General features: G+C 45.0%; 1 protein-coding gene across 1 annotated transcript in view; it reads right to left on the bottom strand.

Annotated features, from left to right (window-relative positions):
- Positions 1 to 22,452, bottom strand: part of DHH (desert hedgehog signaling molecule) — a 57,217-nt gene extending 34,765 nt beyond the window's left edge. The window contains exon 1 of the mRNA XM_066594062.1: positions 22,153 to 22,452. Within this exon, the coding sequence (XP_066450159.1) occupies positions 22,153 to 22,452 (300 nt within the window). The remainder of the gene's footprint in view (positions 1 to 22,152) is intronic.
- Between the last annotated feature and the right edge of the window lie 256 nt (positions 22,453 to 22,708).

Here is a 22,708-nt window from a genome sequence, read left to right as displayed (position 1 = left end):
TGTGAGTAAGATAAATCATTTCCCAGTTATAGCGATATAAGAAATTTAAGCAGTTAATTAAAAAGGCACAAGCATTGGTCCGAACATAATGAATTTACACTCCTAAAAAAATTACGGGAACACTTAAATCACACATGATCTCCATAGTCTCCAGACTCTTCCACGTCTGTTACATGTGCTCGGTGAACTTGCTCTCATCTGTTAAGACAACGGGCACCAATGGTGGACCTGCCGTCATCTGTAAAGACAACGGGCACCAATGGTGGACCTGATAATTCTGATGTTGACTAGCAATTGTCAATCGAGCTGCATAGTGCTGAGCTGTGAGTTCAGGTTCAACTACAGATCAGAGCCTCATTCCAAGCCCACGGAGTCTCTTTTTGACAGTGATCAAAAACATGCAGATGAGTAGTCCTCTGGAGGTAATTTTGCAGGGCTCTGGCAGTGCTCCTCCTCGCACAAAGGAGCAGATACCAGTCCTGATGCTGGGTTGATGCCCTTCTATGGTCCTGTTCAGCTCTCCTCATGTAACGGCCCATGCCCCGGTGTCTGCTCCATGCTCATGAGAGTGTGCTGGGAGACACGGCAAAGATGGATATGTCATCATGGTGGAGCAGGATTATCTGTATAGCCTGACTAGCCTCCAGAAACTGCAAAACTAAAGAAGAATCAGTCTAGATTCTAGAAAGATAAGGAGAGAGGAACAATCTATGGCCACCACCTACAAACTATTCCATTTTTGGGGATGTCTTGCTGTTCCCATCCCAATACACACATACATGACATTTACAGCTCAGCCACATCATTAAAATTGATTATACAGAGAACTTTGCTGGTTTTAATTGTGCTTTTCTGACCGAGGTGGCTGCCTACTCCACCGACTGGGGGTCCAAACCCTGATGGCTTCATGGTCATGGACTACCAACATGTAGGTTAGGGTTACCCCCTTTAGATTTATGTTACATGTTTCCATTTTTATAGCTACACAACAGTTTAGTGGTTTCATTTCCAAACTGTTAATAGAAAAGGAAATCTGAAAAGTTGAGGTTTTCACCCAAAAGGAGGAGCTACCACTGTACTCTTAACTACATTATATATGAGGTTCCATCTCATATCCAGCACAAGATACAGGAAGACAAAAAAACCTAACTGACTGCTGCTTTTACATCTGCAGCGGGGATCCGTTTTTTGGCCCCATTTGGGGAGCAGGAAAAAGGGGAATCCGCTGGCTGATCGGGTCCGACATATAACGTAAACAGACATCGCCGGACGGACCCCGTTGATTATAATGGTGTTCGTTCAGTTTCCACTCAGCTGCCTGGCATTTTACCAAAGGGAAAAGCACTGCATGCAGCGCATTTCCTTACGGTATTTTGTGCAGGATCTGCAACGGAACCTCTAAACGGAGGTTCAAGCACAGATGTGAACCTGATCTAAGTGTGTCTATGATCACAAAAGGTGTTTTTCAATAAGTTATTTTGTTCTGGGCATGCACTATTGATGACCTGTCCATCAGTGGAGGTCTACCACTTGGGATCTCGTGGATCAGCTGAACCGTCAAACTAGACCTTTCGCTGTGATTGTGAGAGCCAGAAGTGGAATAGAAAGCTTTGTTCCCATTGGAATAAGTGGGCAGGAGGAACAGCTGATTGGTGAGGATCCCAAATGGCACACACCGGCCAATCAACTATTAATAACCTTTTTTGAGGGTAGGTCATCAATAGTAAATGCCCGAAAAATGGCGAGAAGTTCTCACTTGACTTTTGCTCTAGTATCTAATCATAAAAACTCTTGAGGTGAACTCATCACAACTAGTAGGATTAAACTGTGCTGATGGCCATGGGGTGGAGGTAAAACAAATCATCCTCTAACCCCGGACTATACTGCAAAGCGACGGACATCCGCATCAATAGTCAAGAGGATGAAGTTATGAAAGTCTAACAAAGTGAAGAATGTAGTCGTCATACTCCATCTACATGTGCTAATATAGTAATGGACATAAAAGAACAGAGAACGTCCCTGCCCCCATCTATACCTATCTGTATGAGGTAGAGGGAGAGATCAAGGTGTATAGCAGAAGGAAATAGGCAGGGGGTGCACTGTTGTCTGAAGGGGGTGGCACTTTGGGAGTTCAAGGAGAGCTGAGGGGTCAGCAAAAGTTTATCACCCATAAAAAGAAAAAAATAAATAACACTTCAAAATCCTTGAAATTACTGCCATTCCAGTGGGCTGAGAAGAATGTCAGACAGATCGTGCAGAGAGAGACAAATTTTGGGGATGTGGCACTCCGTTGACCCATTCTGTGATGGAAGGATACACACTAGACCACTGGCGTAACTATAGGGGATGCAGGGGATGCGGCTGCACCCGGGCCCAGGAGCCTTAGGGGGCCAATAAGGCCTCTCTTCTCCATATAGGGAGCCTAGTACTATGAATAAAGCATTATAATCGGGGCCCTGTTACAGGTTTACATTGGGGCCCAGGAGCTTCTAGTTACGCCTCTGCACTAGACCTTTAATTCACACATAATATACCGTAATCCAGCGCTGTGGCTGGTTATCTCAAGGAAGAACAAAATGAAGTGTTGAAGATCCTTTTTTCCACACAAACATCATCCATCAAGGAGCAGGTTGAGAGGCCCACATGCATATCTGACAGTTGGCCGATCCCATCAAAATGGTTGGGTATGGACAGCTTTTATCTAATGTGCAAGGGGCCTTTAGACATGAATTAGTGTACCCCACAATGTGCTGTAACTGTTCCCATCTTAAACTGACACTCTGGTTTCAGGACAAAATTCTGTCCCAGGAACTGCACTTGTTCTTCTCTGCCGTCCATCTGATCTGTCAGTGTCGAGCCCCATTTCTGTCCATACAAGATGGCCAATTCAATCTTCAGACTACCTAATGTGGTGTTAAACTACCTATGCACTATACCTCCTTTCTGATTGGCTAGTGCTACTCATGTGATCAGTCTTGGTGAATCAGGGCGCAGTGTACAGTGTGCACTAGCTATATAGAAAATTGCAGGACTGCCAAAAACTGGGACCCAAACCAGCGGATTGATGGGTGGCAGAAAAGAACAAGTGCAAGTAATATACCTCCAAACCCTCCGGTCCCAGAACAGAATTTTGCTTTGAAATCAGAGGGTCACTTTACAGGTCACATCCCTAAATTCCTGAAATCATGGCGCCCAGAATATGAGCGCTGATGCCAGCGGCGCCTATGGTAATGCTTCCGTCTTACTGTCTTCCCAGAAACCGTGGCAATGTGAGCTCTGCTTCAGGGGTCTAGGGAGAGGTGAGTCATTTTTTATTCTATAATGGGCCCAGCTGCTGAAGAAGTTTTTATAGTCACGGTAAAACCCCTTTAATTCACCTGCAGTTGAAGTGAATGGAAACTCTCTTGGTTCTCATTCAGTGCAGGTCGACTGCTGAAAGGGACCCCAAAGTTGCTTTAAAAAAGTTTCTGTTCATCTCTCCATCTAGAAAATGAATTAAATGTCACTTCTATAGATGTAGTCTGAGGTGGTTATCTAGCCCTGGTTTGGGCTACTTCATACATTCTACCTTTATTATACCCCGGATTACACTGCAATCTTTTTAATTTCTGTAATTCAGAATCCAATAATCCAGAATTTCTAAAAGAATAGTGCCTTGATTTTGGGATATTTATGTATGTAATATGAAGATATACCGTACTTATATATAATCCACCTGTGACCGTGTAATACCAAGTGGATGAATACCTTGTAATATGTAGCAAATTGGTATGGAAGATTGTGGGTTAAGGCACCTTCTTCTTTTTTCTCAGCACAGTAGAGGTTTTACATAGGTGCAGGTTACTGCCTTATACCAGGAGAATAAAACCCTGATGGCTCATACCCTGAGCGGATTTCCTGGTCATGATGGGGCTGAGGATTACATACGGCACCCAGCACCGCTCACTAGTGACGTGACTCACACATTCCCGAAAGGATCATGGATAGCGCTGATCCTATTTAAACCAGAAGCTTGGAAGTACATTGGAGGGGAGGCAGTGGGGAATGGGTGTGGGGGCTACGTGATGGGATGGGGGGGGGGGGGGTACCGGAATAATATATAAGGTGCAGACCTGCACCCAATTTGCAAGCCAGGGTACTCCTTTTTAAATGGGGTGTGCATAGAACCGTTTCATGTCTAGAAACTGGAGTGAGATTAGACGTGATTTTTAATACGGTTTTCATTACTTTGCATTGTCTAAATAATGAAAAAGCCAAGTGGCAGAAGGATGCTACAGTGCATGTTACACTTACTGCAAAGACTGTTACATGTTAACTAATTATATGGAGAATTACAGAACTGTTAACTCATTTTTAGGCAGGTGTGGAAAAAATGCTGCGGAATAAGTTGGCGCTATACAAATAAAGATTATTATTATTATTATTATTATTATTATTATTAAAATGCTGTAAAGTAAGGATGATTTTAAAAACAAAAGTGTTTAATAGTTTATTTTTCTCAATTAACAAAAGGAAAAGTGGTGTATGGCCTGTGTGTGAAACTGTCTTCCACAACCCCACCTTTGTAGCAGAGTTTGGCTGTTCCTCACTCAGTTTTAAGCCTTCTGTTTCTGTTCCAGTTAATTACTGTATTTCAGCCAAAATATTAAAATGATGATCATTATCACCTGTTTAGTATAACTGGTTAATTATACACCAGACTATAATCCTGCAAAATACCTGATTTTGTACAAGTGTACCAAGAAGAATTGATGCTGTTTGGAAGACAAAGGGCGGTCACACCAAATATCTTTTGTTCATTCACTTTGCATTTTGTTAATTGACAAAAAAAACCATTAAAGGTGTTTTCCAGGGAAATAATACTGATGATGTATCCTCAGGAGAGGTCATCAATAGTTGTTCGGCTTGGGTCTACTGCCCTGGACCCCGACCGAACAGCTGATCGGGCGCCCACTGATACCACAGCAAATACACAGGGGTCAGAGCAGAAGCAGATGCTCCGACCCCTGTGTAGTGGCCAGCACTTGTAATTGCAGGCTGAGGTTTTATTGAAATCAATGGGAGCTGAGTTTGCAGTTAAAGGCGCTGGCCGCTACACAGGGGTCAAAGCAGCGGCACTGGCAGCAGGCACCTGATCAGCTGATCAGCAAGGGTCCTAAACAGCGGAATACCTGAAAGCGCTGCGGAATAAGTTGGCGCTATGCAAATAGAAAATGCCAATAGTCTCAGCTATAGCAGATGCAACTGAAAAACTTGGAGTACACTTGGAATTAAATATGGAAAACATACATACATACAACGTAGCCAGTAAATAACACTGCACCCACAATTGTGACAAACAGGTAGTTAGGGAAAAGTGGAGCAATCAAATAATTAAGTTAACCATTGAGTTAAGGAAAGTTAACCCTTTCCAATCCAATTTGTATCCTGGTTTTCCTAGGGGGCTTACTCTTTTTCTGCTGTTATACAACGGTTACATATGCTGGCTAGAGCCAGTACTGCATGAGGTGACACGTTGGATAGGCTCCAACAGCAGAGAGGCTGGCAATGTACAGTAAGAGAACCCCGACGGATGTCTTCCAACATTGGAGCTGTACAGCCTTAAACCATAATGTCTTCAGAGGTCAGACAGTGGATTGGAGAGGGTTAAGTACAGGAAAGAGGGTTGACCAAATCATTGGTGTGGATGGGTAAGGAGGACAGCAAGGAAAATGTACACCGTGACAGGAGTCCAGAATATTCAACTATGCACTGCAGATCCCTTTCAGGCTCTACTTAGAAAAAACATTAAAGTGGACAGACTGGGTAAAGTAATACCCAATGCAATGGAGCAATATTTTTTGCACCAGTTATGTAAATGACCCATCTCAAGGGATTTCGAGTGTTGCGGCACACCAGCTGCAATCAGGAGGTTGAACTGGGCGGGACATTAGGATGTCAGCGACCCGGCCCACATAAGGTTGCCTTTGGCGTATGTGCCATCATTCGACGCTGAGTGCCTTCGCTCTAGGTATATTGCAGGTTTTTTTTATCCTCCTTTACAACTAAATGACTTGAAGTGAATGTCATAAACAGTGGCATTCGAGTTTTCCATAGATTGCACTTTTCGGTGTGGAAGACTCACATGAACTTACAGAAGACAGACATTTGTGCTTACATTCTTCCCGTCATTGCAGTAGGCCCCTGTGGTGTGGTCTGTCCCTCACTGGGCTTAGTGTATAACGTGTCCTCGTAACCCTGCTACATCTGTTGTGGTGTATGGACTGATTGGAGGTGCTTCCCCTAGCCGGCCAATCAGCCATCATAGAAGTGTATCTATTCCAGGCCCGCCTATATATGGGTGCCAGTTATTCTCCTACTTGAGGTGTTTGGTAAGGCTCCTGGTAGCTAAGTACTGTTAGTGAAATTTTGAATGGTTTTGCTACTTTGGTTCATATGACCTATGGCTATTTCTCTGTGGGGCTTAGTCACTTCTACCTTATACTATGTTATATACATTGCTTTTTCCATCTGCAGTAAACATCTTCCCTATCCTCCATCTAGGGACAGATTAGGCCCCCTAGGTTCCTGATATAGGGCCGTCCCTATCAGGGCAATCACCCTGCAAAGTTGGTTAGTGATAGGATTCCCATATTTCTGTTTGCATTACTTGCCCTATTTTGTGTTCCCTGCATGTTGGTGATATAATACATGCCTATATTTGTCCTTTGCGAACATTAATTACATCCTGGTCTTATGTGTTGGTGGGGTCTGTGGACGTCGCTGTACTGGTGCCCTGCATGAACATAACAAAGAGCATGCGCAGTCCTCTAAAATAAGCTAAAATGAGAAGAGTGCTAAACCTAAGAGACCGAGTTCTAATTTTTATGAAAATAGTCACTATTAGGTTATTCACACCAAAAGTTGCAAATGTATTAGATGTAGAGATGAGCGAGCATACTCATTAATGTTATTTACTCGAGAGAGCATCGCCTTTTTCGAGTAACTGCTGGCTCGTCCCTGAAGATTTGGGGGGCCACGGGGGCGGCGAAGGGGAGCGGGTTGGAGAGTGAGAGAGCTCTCTCTCTCCCGATCCCCTCCGCAACCCCCCGTTCACCCCCGCAGTCCCCCCCCCCCCCCCCGAATCTTCAGGGACGAGCCAGCAGTTACTCAAAAAAGGCGATGCTCTCTCGAGTAAATCGCCTTATCGAGTATGCTCGCTCATCTCTAATTAGATGTTCTCAAAACTGGAGATATAGGTATAAATCAATTAGACCACTCCATAGCTATTCGCAGAAAATAACCCAAACAGTTGGTTACCTGAGTCCTATTACAGTATTTGTTCATCTTGATTCACAATAGAGCATTGTACACGGCATTTGGTATTATTAGTTCCACGCTGCTAGTTCCAGTACTGGAGCTAATACTGAGCAATGAAGCTTGAAAATATCCTCAACATCTATTGACTTCTCTGGAGAGGTTATTGTACTGACAAACCCACCAACTGGGTTGTAGGAGTTTATATATAAAAGCGAAAATGTCTCTGTCCTTCATAGGCTGCTGCATACCTTGATCGACCTCAACCAAACTTGGTACACATATTCTACATGTTCCAACTTAAAATAATGTGGGGGGGGTCAACTGTTTGTTGTTCATAGCAACCAATCATAGCTTAAGGACTGATGATAGCTTTGTTATTCAGTGTGGTGAATAATTTAGACATATGGTGAATTTGGAATGCCTCCAAAAAAGACAGAGACCCATTGGACAAATCCAAATGGCAAATCCAAGTGAATAACATGACCGGTGACTTAAGAATGATTGGGAAGAACCAGGACATCAAGTGCTACAGAGACCCTAGAACAGCATCAGGCCAGAATTCAAAAAGAAATGGAAAGAGCCAGGACATCAAGTGCTACAGAGACCCCAGAACAGCATCAGGCCAGAATTCAAATAGAAAGGCAAAGAGCCAGGACATCAAGTGCTACAGAGACCCCAGAACAGCATCAGGCCAGAATTCAAAAAGAAAAAGACATAGCCAGTGTAGGAAGGGCACGGAAAGGCTACCCGGGCAACTCCGGATATGTAAGTTAGTTTTTTTAAATATTATCTTGATTGTAACTTCAAGCTGACTGTAATGCCTATGGTATATGTGAAAAACACTCATATTTGTTTGGTGGTTACTCACATTATTGTCATGCCAATGAGCTTGATGACCAGAACCTTAGCTATATATTGGCCAAACCCATTTTGACAGGTGTATGGCAAATGTCAGGGAAGATAGGGATCAGACAGTTGGATTAATTGCCAAATCCTTTTGTTCTAAGGTAGATAAGTGCTGTCTGCCTCCTCCCTATATTCAGAGCACATGCATGCTTGGCTAAGCTGAATGTGCATGTGTATGGGGTCGTTGGGCAAGATGTCATCTGAATGAGATCTATGTAATGTGTATGGCCAGCCTTACTAATGAACTAGGTGATTTGGGTTAAGCACATATAGAGCTTTCCAGGAATTAAACAGATTAGAAGGATGAAGAATGTATATACAGGTTGATAATAATCATCTTCTGACCAAATTTGGCCAATAATGATTAATGACGTTCAGAAGGTCATCATTATCCCTCAGTCACCATATTTCCTTTGTAACCAGAGAAATCATGGTCCTAGCATTAGAAAATGCAAGGCTCTGCAAACAGTGATCTGTAAATTCACAGAGACCTTATTTATCCATCTACAGATAATACAGTACAATCCAAGATGACAATACAAGCGATTCAACCATGTACACACAGGGTGCAACATTTGAGAGCATTTGCTACTTTCTCAAGCAAATGCATGCATGGAGACAAAGTCACAAATCTTCAGCAAATTTGATATTATGACATTGGCCAATGAGTTACTTACGGATTTCACTAGATGGTACTGTAGTATCTTGTCTCCACCATGAAGAATGGGTGGAGACAAGATGAACGCCCAAAATTTGATTGGCTGCAGCTGCTTATGGAGCTGTGTTTGCAGGAAACCCCATCATCAGCACCACCATGGAGGGCATGGTACCAGAGCAGTGCCTTCAGTACAAGGCCTCTGTGCTCCGCAGCTGAGCGGGGCAGGAGGAGGCAGCCGTGCAAAGGGGCCACAGAAAAGTGGGCAGTACGTGGGAGCAGCGGCAGTGTGCAGTTCCAGGCATTGGATTTCAAAAGGAGAAAAAGGACGAGGAGGCACAGTGCGGCAAGGCATCGGCGGTCCCACAGGCTTTTCGGCCGACTCAGCAGCAGAGCGGTACAAAGCAGCGACTCTCCCTACCCTCCCTACCTTAGCGGGGTTTACCGAGGAGGTTTCCCATAGTACTGTCTGTTGGTTTCAGTGGCACAGCACTGCACTACAAAGTGTCATCAGCGGCGGCGGTTGACAGCCCAGTGGTGTGGGTAGAAGCGCCTTTCATCACCACCCAGCAGCAGCTAAGCAGAACAAGGCACCAGCGTTCCCTAGTTGAGCACAGGGTCTGGAGTAGCGCACATCAGCAGCTGCAGCCAATCAAATTGTGGGCGTTCATCTTGGCCCAACCCATTCTTCATGGTGGAGACAAAATGCAACAGTACCTCCCTAGACTACTCATTGAATTAAGATACTCAAACAAAATTTTGTTAATTTGGTTTAAATGAAAAAAAGATTTGGTACCATGTTAGCCCGTAGAGCAAAATGTGATTGTTCTCAGTAAGAGAAACCAAGTAATCTTGTAAATATGATACCTTTTAATGGCTAACAAAAATACATGATGTTATAGCGAGCTTTTGAATCTTCTATGGTCCCTTCATCAGGCTTAAGGACACAGCAAGATTTCGGATCTACTATGGACCCTTCATCAGGCTAAATGAAGGGTCCATAGAAGATCTGAAAGCTCACTATAACATCATGTATTTTTGTGAGCCATTAAAAGGTATCACATCTACAAGATTACTTGGTTTCTCTTACTGAGGACAATCACATTTCAATTTGGGCTGGAATGATGGTAAGTACAGTACAGGTGTGGTATGGCAGGGTTGGTCTAGAAAAAGAGAGAGGCCAGGTAATTCCCTCTGCATCCTAAAGCGTTTTGGGTGGTTGTTGTAATAGTTGGCTCAAGAACACATAACTTACTAAAGTATGCAAATTTCAACAACCTAGCAGGTGACTATTTCCATTGTGAGGTCTGGGAAAATATATCAAGAATTCTTGTTCCCTCTTCCAGATCAGCAGAGAGTTCTGGCCGAGTGAACACATGCAGCAGCCAAATAAACAATTCTGTAATAAATGATAACTGCAAATACAACAACCACCCAACACGGTTACGTTATTTGAACACCTGTCTAAAACTGAATAAAGGTCAATGGTAAATAGCCCAGCACAGGAGTGTTCATGTAATTCAAGCCAAAAAGCTTCCGGTCTACATGCACGTCATCGAAAATGTTCTGATACTGTTGCTTAACAGTCAGGGACCGCTCACACGGGATGCAATATTCCGCAACCGTGTTACGAAATATGCCATCCCTTAATTCCGCACTGCTAACTGTGTTTTTTGCTATTTTCAATTCTGCGCCCAAAGTTAGCAGTGCAGATTTGGGGGTTGAATATTGCATCCTGGGTGAAAGGTCCCTAATAGAGATGAGCGAGTATACTCGTTAAGGCACATTACTCGAGCGAGTAGTGCCTTAGCCGAGTATCTCCCCGCTCGTCTCTAAAGATTCGAGGACCAGCGCGGGTGACAGGTGAGTTGGGGAGGGGCGGGGGGAGTGGGGGGGGGGGGGGGAGAGGGAGAGAGAGATCTCCCCTCCGTTCCTCCCCGCTCTCCCTGCCTCCCCACCGGCCCCCGAATCTTTAGAGACGAGCGGGGAGATGCTCGGCTAAGGCACTACTCGCTCGAGTAACATGCCTTAGTGAGTATACTCGCTCATCTATAGTCCCTAATTGTTTCCATTGATTTCTTGAGTGTCAACCACTTTCATTGACATCAGCATTGTTGTTAACAGAGTTGGATCACATAAAAACCGACATCTATTGAGACTTTTGGTCGTAGATGATCTGGGTCAAGCACATTTTACAACTTTTGCAGTAAATTGCTATGGAATATTGATTAAAACCTGAATCAGAAAGTTGCAAAGCAGAAGTTGGCGTCTAACTATGACCAAGTTTGCAACTAATATTCACAATGCAAAAACTGCTGAAAACAGTTATATTAGATAATATTTATCCAAACTGGTGCAAAGGAAAATTGGAGGAGTTGTGCAGAGATTCTCTCTCTTAGTTTTCAGATGCCTTGTATTAAAGGGAACTTGTCATATCACTTCTGCTTCCATAAACCTGCCTACACCAGTAAAACAATACAGTAATGTACTTTCCCCGCGCTGCATAGCAATTCCTGGTGAGTGGTCCAGTGGGCGGGCTGGACCATCTCTCGTGGCCATCTTCCGCGCACCGCCTAAGTTCTGGATCTGCTGAGCCACCGCTGATCACAGATCTAGAAGTGGGGGTTAGTTTAGTCTAACTAATCTGCCCACAAAAGGGACAAATGAACTGCACATATGCCGCTCTGGTATCTCCCGCTATGGCATGGGACTTTGAGCAGAGTAGTGATGATGTCAGCCATGTCACCATGCCAGTTGGTGGCATGTTAGCCAACGTAATATGGCCAGAAGAGACAGTCCGGCCACCCTAGCAAAATGCTTACGGGGAAGTGCCAAACAGTATGGGAAAGGTTTATATAACACATGTAAAACACAAGCTAACAAGCATTCTACTCACCGAGCCGGCAGCTCTGGTCCAGCGGCAGTGCAGAGTCTTTGACCGCTGACCTCTCCCCCGGTGTCTGGGTGCACCGTCCTGTACTTGGCGCAGACTCAGAGGGGAAAAATCAGTGGTCACAGACTCTGCGCTGCCACCGGATCTGAGCTGCAGGCTGGGGGAGTGGAATGCCTGTAGGGATGCTGGCCGGCCACAGGCCAATAGGGGGTCCACTGTTACTAATGAAGCCACTATTGGGGTCACCTAATACTACTGGGGCCAAAATAAGGGGACACTTTTACTACTGGAGCCACTATGGGGGTCACTATTACTACTGAGGCCACAATGGAGGATACTGTTACTACTGGGGAGCACTATTAATATTGGGGCCACAATGGTGATTCACTATTACTACTGAGGCCACAATGGAGGATACTATTACTACTGGGGCCACTACAGGGTTCACTATTACTACTGGGGCCACTACAGGGTTCACTATTACTACTGGGGCCACAACAGGGTTCACTATTACTACTGGGGCCGTTATGGATAGTGGGGGGGGGGGGGTCACTATTATTACAGGGCTTACTAAAGGGGTCATTATTACTACTGGGGCCACTATAGGGGCACAATTACTACTGGGGCCACTATGGGGGTCACTATTACTATACAGTCTTACAGTTACAATCAATCCTTTGAAGACAACCATAAGGTTAATGTGGCCCCTGGAGAAAAGGAGTTTGACACCTCTGGTTTATACATTCTTTTTAAAGGTAATCATTGATCAAAAAGTATAACCAAACACATTTTGAAAAGTACACTGTTGTTTTACCAGTGTAGGTCGGTTTATGGAAGCAAAAGTGATAACAGCTTTCCTCTAACCCTTTCCAATCCACTGTCTGACGTCTGAAGACATTCTGATTGAAGGCGGTACAGCTCCGATGTCGGAAGACGTCCGTCAGGGCATTCTTACTGTATATTACTGGCCACTCTATTGTCGGGAGGCCTCTCCAGCATGTCCCATACCGCAGTACTGGCTCTAGCCAGCAGACGGCTCCATTGTATAATGGCAGAAAGAGAAAGGCCCCCTAGGAAACCCTGAATCCAAAATTGGATTGCAAAGGGTTAAATTGCAACTTAATATCATGCTATGGGTAACTGCTTCACTTTTTCTTTCCATCAATTTTGATAAACTTCCCCCAATGTGTTTCCTACAGCAACACATATAAGAGCAGAATATAAAATGATACACATGGAGCTTGGAAAAACAAGCTACCATATTTGGCAAGGGAGCGTTTTCCTGACCTCCGGGACAGACCCCTTCATATATGTCTGTTTCTGACCGCTGGAATTCCCTCCGGTGAAGTACAATGACAGTTTTGTACGCAGTGACTTGGGAGCTGACTCTGGACTTCTCCCTGAGCCGAACGGTAAAACGTTGCACGCAATATGTTCTATCAAGCTATGTCCAACTATGGATGCATGACTGTCATCCGTTGTGTCAGGCTCAGCCATAACACAACTGGCTGGACAGTACAGATACATGTAACCCAGACTAATCTGGCATGAACCCCCATAATCCTGCTAGCTGGGAAAGAGGGAGCTACCTTAAAAAAAATCCTGCAAAGAATCTGAGCACGCAATATGCAGAACATAGAACCTGCTGATTTCAATGGGTTAGTTCACATGCGTGTACTTGGCGTGTGCAAGAAAAAAAACACGGCATGCTCTACTATCCAGCGCATTTGCACAGGGATAGGATACATCTGGAACTCATTATAACAACTGGCCTTTTCAATGGCTGAGAACATCAATGCGTGTTTTTTGAAAGCGCAATACATACAGTAAAAAACGCAGCTTCACGCATAAATATGCAACACCTGATGCACAAAAATAAGGTGCAACGGTGTGCAAATATGCATACTCTCATGTGAATCCGGCCTAAGAGGGTATAACATTGTGCGCACGGAAAACTTAGAGCAAATTACACACATGCATGCGCCAAAAGAATCGTTCATTCCACAAATACGCTGTCCTCATGTGCGTTCAAATATGAATTTGCTCGTGTAATGCCAGCCGTACGGCATCAGAGGGTAGGGCTTTAAGGCCTCATGTCCACGGGGAAAAGAAAAATTTAAATCCGCAGTGGATCACCCGCACGCGGATCCGCGCCCCATAGGAATGCATTGACCACCCGCGGGTAGATAAATACCCTCAGATGGTCAATAAAAGGGAATCAAAAAATTTGTGGAGCATGAAAAAAAAAAGGACATGCTCCATTTTCGTGCGGGTCTCCCACGGGGACGGCTCCCGCAGGCCTCTGTTGAAGCCTATGGAAGCCATCCGGATCCGCAGGAGACCCACGCCTGAATTAAACTCACCTGCTCCGGACGATGCAGATCTTCCTTCCTTCGCGGCAGGATCTTCTTTCTTCGGCCCGGCGGATGTGCCCGGCACATGCGCGCGGCATGCAGCCGGCATGCCGAGCACATCCGCCGGTCCGAATAAAGAAGATCCGGCCGCGAAGAAGGGAAGATCCGCATTGTTCGCAGCAGGTGAGTTTATTCTTATTTTTAGGCCTCATGTCCGCGGGGCAGGAGGGACCCGCGGCGGATTCTCCATGGAGAATCCGTAGCGGGCCTGATTTTCCCCATGGACATGAGGCCTTAGGGATCGCTAATAGGTGTCTGATGTCAGGACAGCTGCCCCAATTGCCCTCTGTACTGACTATTCCCTGTCAATTCTCATTTGTATAATAAATAAAGATGAACGAGTATACTCGCTAAAGGCAATTGCTGGAGCGAGCATTGCCTTTAGCGAGTACCTGCCCGCTCGAGCCTGCAGGTTCGGGTGCCGGCGGCGGGCACGGAGCTGCGGGGTGAGAGCGGGGTGGAACGGAGGGGAGATCTCTCTCCTCCCCCCCCCCCACTCCCTCCTGCTGACAGCCGCTACTCACCGCTCCCCCGCGCCGGCACCCGAACCTTTCGTCTCGAGCGGTCAGGTACTCGCTAAAGGCAATGCTCGCTCGAGGAATTGCCTTTAGCGAGTATACTCGCTCATCTCTAATAATAAAGCTAGTAAGAGCTGTTACTATTGAATGACCTTCCATTCACAAAACCTGAAGAGCAGCTGACCTCAACATTGTAGACGGTTCCCTGTCAACGACTTGTGACACCATACACTCCCGGTTTGACATTTTTGTCCCTACTCTATACTCGTTTGTTAGTCCTTGTGCATTTCTCATATGGTCAGCAACCCCATAACTGGTCAGAAAGGTGTGACCCCGTTTACCATTTTTGGTGGCTATCACTATGATGGCAATAGATAGGTGATAGAAAAGTATTTTGAGCCGGATCTGTAATGGAACTTCCGACCGGAGGCTCCGACGCCGATACGAAACCGCCTTATAGACTGACAATCATTTTTGCAGCAGAATTTCATTAAAAGATTTGCAGTGTTTTTCTTCTGCAGCTTTTACATATCACTGTATATACACACTGCAGTCTGAGTCTCAGTAGTGGATCCAATAGTGAGGTTACCTGACAGATCAGACAACACTGACCTAGAATGTCCATGGCACCTGCATGAGCTGCCTCTATGGTACCTACGGTATATTATAATTGAGCTGTCATCTAATGTGCTCGGACATCTTATAGCACATGCTCACCTTTGACCACTTTTAGCTGAATTTACAAGAGCGCAGTATTTTTAGAGAATCAATGTTGCTTTTTTGTGTTCACATTGACGAATTTTTCTGTACCTTTTGCGCACCCTAAAAGATACACACCAATGCTCCCAGACATAATTAGTCTGAGTTCAAGATGTGTTCTTGTTCCTAGGCAATTACACTGTGTTTCACGCATCTCATTGCGTACTGTGCGCACCTTTGATTGACTTCTGATGTAATTTAATGTTTTTACAAAAAGTTATCCAACTTTTTATGTGGATGTTTTCTGTGTATAAGGGCTCACACCCAGTGGTGATACGACTTCCCTGCGATGTGAAAGTAAATGAAAGCGCATAATAGTGAAACCAATGATTTTCAATGGTTTCATTCTCATTAGCAAAGTTTTCACCGTAACGTCGCAGCGCAAAGAAGAATCAGCGATATCGCTCATTGTTTCCAAAGGGGCCGGCAGCAGCAGCGCTAGCCCCATTGAAAACATAGGGAGGACATTGTGCTCCCCTGACACAGCTGTGACAGCTGTTGCAGATATGGCAGGGGATTCCTTCATCCCCATGGTGAAGGAATGCCCTGTCACAGCTGTGGCAGAGGTCCACGATGCTATCCCATTGCATGCAATGGGGCCGGCACTGCTGCAGCCCCATTTAAAGCAATGGAATGAAGGCCACCACGGCGCTGATGATTTTCAGGGAAGGGCTTGAAATATAAGCCCTTTCCTGAAAATCATGCCTAGCTGTAAAAAAAAAAGTTAAAAAAAAATTAACTCACCATCTGGCCCTTCTCTCCGGCCCGGCAGTCTTCTGGAGACCGGGGACTGAAAAATCCCTGCCTTCAGAAAGCGCTGCCTCTGATTGGCTGAGCGCTGTAGCCAATCAGAGGCAGAGCCCAACCGTCATTGAATGACAGCTGAGCGCTGCCTGTGATTGGTCACAGCACTCAGCGAATCACAGACAGTACTCAGCTGGTGGCCATCATTCCATTGCTTTCAAAGGGGCTGCAGCAGGACCAACCCCATTGAATGCAATTGGATGGCATCATGGACCTCTGCCACAGCTGTGACAGGGCATTTCTTCATCTCCGTGGTCCCCGCAGGGATGAAGGAATGCCCTGCCATAGCTGTCACAGCTGTGTCAGGGGAGCACAATGTACTCCCTATGCTTTCAATAGGGCTAGCTCTGCTGCTGTCGGCCCCATTTGAAACAATGGGCGATATCGCAGATTCTTCTTTGCGATGCGAGGTTACAGTGAAAACATCCCTAATGAGAATGAATGAACTTTTTTTTTTACAGCTAGGCATGATTTTCAGGAAAGGGCTTATATTTCAAGCCCTTCCCTGAAAATCATCAGCGCCGTGGTGGCCTTCATTCCATTGCTTTAAATGGGGCTGCAGCAGTGCCGGCCCCATTGCATGCAATGGGATAGCATCGTGGACCTCTGCCACAGCTGTGACAGGGCATTCCTTCACCATGGGGATGAAGGAATCCCCTGCCATATCTGCAACAGCTGTCACAGCTGTGTCAGGGGAGCACAATGTCCTCCCTATGTTTTCAATGGGGCTAGCGCTGCTGCTGTCGGCCCCATTTGAAACAATGGGCGATATCGCAGATTCTTCTTTGCGATGCGAGGTTACAGTGAAAACATCCCTAATGAGAATGAAGCCATTGAAAATCATTAGTTTCACTATCATGCGTTTTCACTCTCGCATCACAGGGAAGTCGGATCGCCACTGGGTGTGAGCCCTAAGGCCACTTTAACACGGGCGAGAAAATCGCACAAGACTTGTGCGTTGCAAGATGCACAAATCTCGCATGAATATGAACCCCAATTCTTTTGAATAGGGTCATATACACGAGCGATTCTTTCCTGGAACGCTTCGCCCATTGTTTTCCAAGTATCAATACGGTCATACACGTGCAAATAAACATACGCTTATGTGTATCTGGCCTAAAACAGCTGTTCAACATTAGAAAAACATGGCTGCTTTCTTCAAAATATAGCACCACTCTTGTCCACAGGTTATGTGTGGTATTGCAACTCAGCCCCATTCACTTCAGCAGAGCCTAACTGCAATACCAGACGTAACCAATGGACAAGTGTGGCGCTGTTTTGAAAGGAAGCCGTCATTTAAAGTTTTCTAATCCTAGACAACCTTTTTAATATCCACTAAAAGCAATCTAAAGCTGCCAACTGACAATTGTTGGGTTGGCCAAAAATTTTGTTCACATTTGAAAGAGTATCTGATGAAATTTTGGCACGAGTAAACATTGACTAGTCCAAAGGCCACCATATGTGTGGCCAGAGGCGTAACTTGAAGCTCCCGCGCCCCAATGCAAAACTTGTAACAGGGCCCCCAACTATAATGCTTTACTCATAGTACTGGGCTCCCTATATGGAGAAGAGAGGCCTTATGGGCCCCCTAAGGCTCCTGGGCCCGGGTGCAACCGCATCCCCTGCATCCTCTATAGTTACGCCCCTGTGTGTGGGTAAATAAATGGTTCAGACAGCTTAAACTTTTTTTGACCATTTTTAGGTCTTTCCATGAGTTTACCAGCAAAGAAATGCCAGAGGACTCCAGTAGACGAGCGTAGGCGTACATGCGCTCGGGAGAGTGTGAAGTAATTGCGCTGTGAGGGGAGCATGCATGTATCCACACATTCTACTGTACTTTTCTACGCCGCCGGGCCCGTTCACATCAGCGCGGAACACACCCATGCTGTGATTGAACCGGCTGGGCAACCTCATTACCACCACAAAATCGCGCAGTTCAGTGTGCAATTTCATGTGGATGAAGTGGGCGAACTGCTATGGTGCCTTGGGTGCGCAAAAAGAACATGCTGCGTATATTTTCTCACATGCGAAAATATATACTGCAAAAACACTGAATTTAGCGTGAAATCGCGATTTTGCGCGATCGTGATTTTAACATTACAAGTCCCATAGACCCCTGCAAAAAAAAAAAACGCTGCGAATTTCGCAGTGAAAAAAAACTGTAGTGGGTAGTCACCCTAACAAATACGAATGTAATATAGATGGAATGAAATGTGCCCATGTGAATGAGCCTAAGGGCTCCCACACACTTGCGTTTGCGTTTTTTTGTTAACGCCATTGTCAATGGGACTTTCTAATGTTTAAAACCCAACGCACCAAAAACGCAATTGCACTGCGTTGCGTTTTTAACATTAGAAAGTCCCATTGACAATCACGTTAGCAAAAAACGCAAACGCAAGTGTGTGGGAGTTAGAGCAGGGGCGTAACTATAGGGGGTGCAGGGGATGCGGTTGCACCCGGGCCCAGGAGCCTTAGGGGGCCCATAAGGCCTCTCTTCTCCATATAGGGAGCCCAGTACTATGAGTAAAGCATTACAGTTGGGGGCCCTGTTACAGGTTTTGCATTGGGGCCCAGAAGCTTCAAGTTATGTCTCTGTGCAGCATGGTTTAGGTATGGGTACGGGTACAGATACAGATAGAGGGGGGGCCCCAGCTCACCTTTTGCATCAGGGCCCCTGAGCCTTTACTTACGCCCCTGCCTTAGAGGTATCTTTACATGGGCCAATAGTCACCCGAATAATTGCCAAAATGAGCGATTATAGGCGACTTTTGCCCCATGTACACACAGTCCCCGAAAGGGCACTGAGTGAGAATCTATGAGCGGCTGCCCGTTTACTGTAAAAAGAGGCCTGCGGGAGGAAGAAATCCACGATCTGCTACACCTCCATTCTCTGGAACAATTATCACACCTGTGTGAAGGCACAGGCAGAATAGTCGCTCTAACTACTCTCGGTCGCACCTTTAGGTTATGTTCACACCAGGGTCTTTTGTTTCTGTCTAGCTGTTCCATCATGGGAGCAGCTAAGTGGAAAGAAAATGCTTCAGTTTTTGTGCCCATAGACATGCATTGAACTGGAGAATATTCCATCGCCATTCCGTTTTTATAACCGAAGTATATGGTTCTGCCTCCAGTTTTTACCATAGTCATCAATGGAAAATGGAAGCAAACTAAATGCTATCCGGTTGCTCCCATCTTTAATTCCTGTTGTCTTTCCGTTTAGCTGCTCCCACAATGTAACAGCTAGACAGAAACAAAAAACCCTGGTGTGAACATACCCTAACATGTTTTGTCCCCTTAAGGGGCAATTGGCTGAACAAGATAAAGTAGGCAAAGTACCCTGCTGCAAGCATCCAGCCATGACATCTTTGCAGGGTGGCTTGCCATTGCCTTCCCCAATCATCTTCTAGCCTCCAGCAAGCTGGGTACTCATTTTACTGACCTCGGTATGGAAGGCTGAGTCAACTACCTGAACCACATATGGGTATTGAACGTGCAACCTTCAGGTCATGAGCAAGAGCTTAGGACTGCATTTCTGCTGCCTTACACTGTGCGCCACATGAGCAAACAGAGGGCCAAATATAAGTGTGAATATAAAGCCCACTTATACTCTCATGTCCATGTACTTACAGAAACATTCTCCTCTCTATGGTGGCCACCAGATAGTTAAAAAATTTTTTTTTTTAATGAAATGGATAGCAAGATGGAATTCAAACGGAAACCATAGTTTCCGGTTTTTTTAACGCATCTACTGTAGACGGATCAGTCAAAAAAGGATCAGTTTCTATCAGTTTGTTTCCATTTACTTCTGTTTACAGCTGTTTTAATGGATCTACTTTGTATTCTTTTGTCTTCCTAACCCTCTGCGCATGCTCATTTAAAAATGGATCCGTTAGACAAATGAAACCTTTCCTTTCAGTTCCTTCAGCCATTGTCCATAATGTAAAAAAAAAAACATTTTTTCATAGAAACAATAGCGAAACAGTCTACTATTTCCATTTAAAATACAGAAATCAAATGAAAATGAGTCAAAGTGAGTTGAACTGACTTACTTCCCACTGAAATCAATGGGAACCAAAATGGAACCATTGTTTTCCATTTAAAAATGCAGATTTGAACGAGCTCTTAAAGGGGTAGTCCAGATGTACACTATTGATAGCATGTCAATATTAGATTAGCAGGGGTCTGCCACCCAAGCCCCCCTCTGATCAGCTGTTCACTGAGCTGGTGCGCTTATGCATTGAGCTAATTTCCACAGGAAGCAGACAGCTCCATTCCCACTGTAGTGGCCAGGTCTGGTATTGCATGCAAATTGAAGTGAATGGGAACTTGGCCTGTAATACCAAGTCAGGTCACTGCAGTTGGGACGGTCCTGTCTTCTTCCTGTGGAAATCAGTTCAGTATATGAGTACACTAGCAAACAGCTAGTGAGAGGGAGTCCTGGGTGGCAGACCCCCCTGGCCTACTGTTGATTACCTTTCCTGAAGACAGGTTACAACAGGACAACCCCTTTAACAATACAATGGTAAAATAAAGGTATGGACATATAAATGGAAGAAAATATCAGCTTCAAATTTACCAAAGTTCAAATGTGTAAGCAGTGTTTGAACAAGAGCATGTATGTGAAAAGTACCGCAACCCCTTCATGCTACAATGTTCATAGCTACTGCCACACAATAGTAATAATCACCTACAATACTGGTTACGCTCTCCATCCTGGAGGGGTTAATAGTACTGTGCCCTATAAAGAAACAGGTTAGATCTGCAGCACTGTAAATAGAGCCACACATTGTATTAAACCTGATAATGACCAAGCGCTACCGTAGATATACAGCGCTTGGTCCTGGGCTTTAGCACCATGTGATAGTAAAAATATGGCGCGGGATTAAAGCTCCTGCAGAGACACCAAAGGATCAGGAGAAGACAAAACAGTATTTTTAACCGCCTCTGCCTTCTCGTTTACAGGATACATAGTGCCCAATAAGTGCTACGGTTTCCTGTATGAGACCCATGATCACATGATCACCGGAGACCCCCTGCATGTCAGAGTTGCAGGATCTTAGTAGACCCCAGACCAACTCTGCCAGGAACTATAGTCACTACAGGGGAATGTTTTCCCCTATAACTTGGGCTGCTATGGATGCTTCAGCTACAGTGGAAAAATGTAAAAAAAAGAAAAAAAAGACAGTGTGAATCATCCCCTGAAGTCTTATATGATGTCATGGGGGACAGAGAAGTTAAAAAAAAATGTTACAAAAATAAGTTTTAAAAAATGACAGAATAAAATACAAATAATATATATATATATATAGGCAGCCCATCACCCATAACAAACTTAACCACCTCCATTTAAACCCTGTAATCTGAGACTACACAAATTATATATCAAAACATCCAAAACAAAATGTTGGACCTTTTTCTGTACTCTAGTTTAACGTAAATATAATCATTAAAAAAAAAAATATATATATATATATATATATATAAATTTAAAAAACATTTTTTGCTTATTGTACACATTATTCCTAATACAAAAAAAAACAAGAAAAAAGTTTCAGTGAAAAAAGATAAAAAATTTCACAAAAAAAGGACTGCAAAAATAATTTTGGTAGCCCAAGAAAAAAAAATAAGGTCATACAACCACGATATGTGTAAAATTGCAAAAAAAAAAAAAAAGGGTCTGGTCCTTTAAGACTGAAACACTCTGCTTTCTAATGGGTTAATAATAAATAAATAAATCCTAATTATATATATGTGTTTATAACAATATTATGTACAATGTTGCAATAGAAGAAAAGTAACAATATGTAACAAGCAAACAAACAGCCCAAGCAGCAGCAGCGCCGAGAGCCCCATAGTGCAGCAGGTGGTGGGTGAGGGCAGCCTGGCATTCTCCTGGGTACACACCTCAGTCATGACCCGGTCCGCTCTGGTGTTCTCCTCGTCCTTGAAGATGATGTCCGGGTTGTAGTTGAGCACCAGCTCCCGGAACCGCTCCGAGTCTCGCCGGATTTTGCCCTCGGTCTTGCCACTCGCCCCCAGGGTCTTCTCTGGCACGTTGGGCACGAACTGCTTATAGCGGAGGGGAACCAGCTTCCGCCTGTACCCACGGCGGCCCACCGGACCCCGGCCGGGACCGCAGCACCTCACCGGGACCAGGAGGAGCCAGAAGCAGGCAGCCAGGACCAAAACCCGGGCAGATGGCATCTCCTCTCTTACTGCATGGTGGGCATCCCAGAGATGGCACAGCTCTACTACTTACTACTGCTCACTGACAACTTCTACCAGGTGAACCAGGCTGGCAATGTCCACATCAGAGAAGTCCAGGTAACCTCATCCTCAGTGCCAGGTAAGGATAGCCGCTGCTCAATGCCAGGGGAAGGTGGGCAGCCTTATAGTAGCTCTGCTGCCCCCATGGTCAGGTCTATGATGGTGGGACAAGAATGCAATGAATAGAATGCCA

The sequence above is a fragment of the Eleutherodactylus coqui genome, chromosome 1 (genome assembly GCF_035609145.1).
Source record: "Eleutherodactylus coqui strain aEleCoq1 chromosome 1, aEleCoq1.hap1, whole genome shotgun sequence".
NCBI lineage: Eukaryota > Metazoa > Chordata > Amphibia > Anura > Eleutherodactylidae > Eleutherodactylus > Eleutherodactylus coqui.
This window is presented reverse-complemented; position numbering and strand designations above follow the sequence as displayed.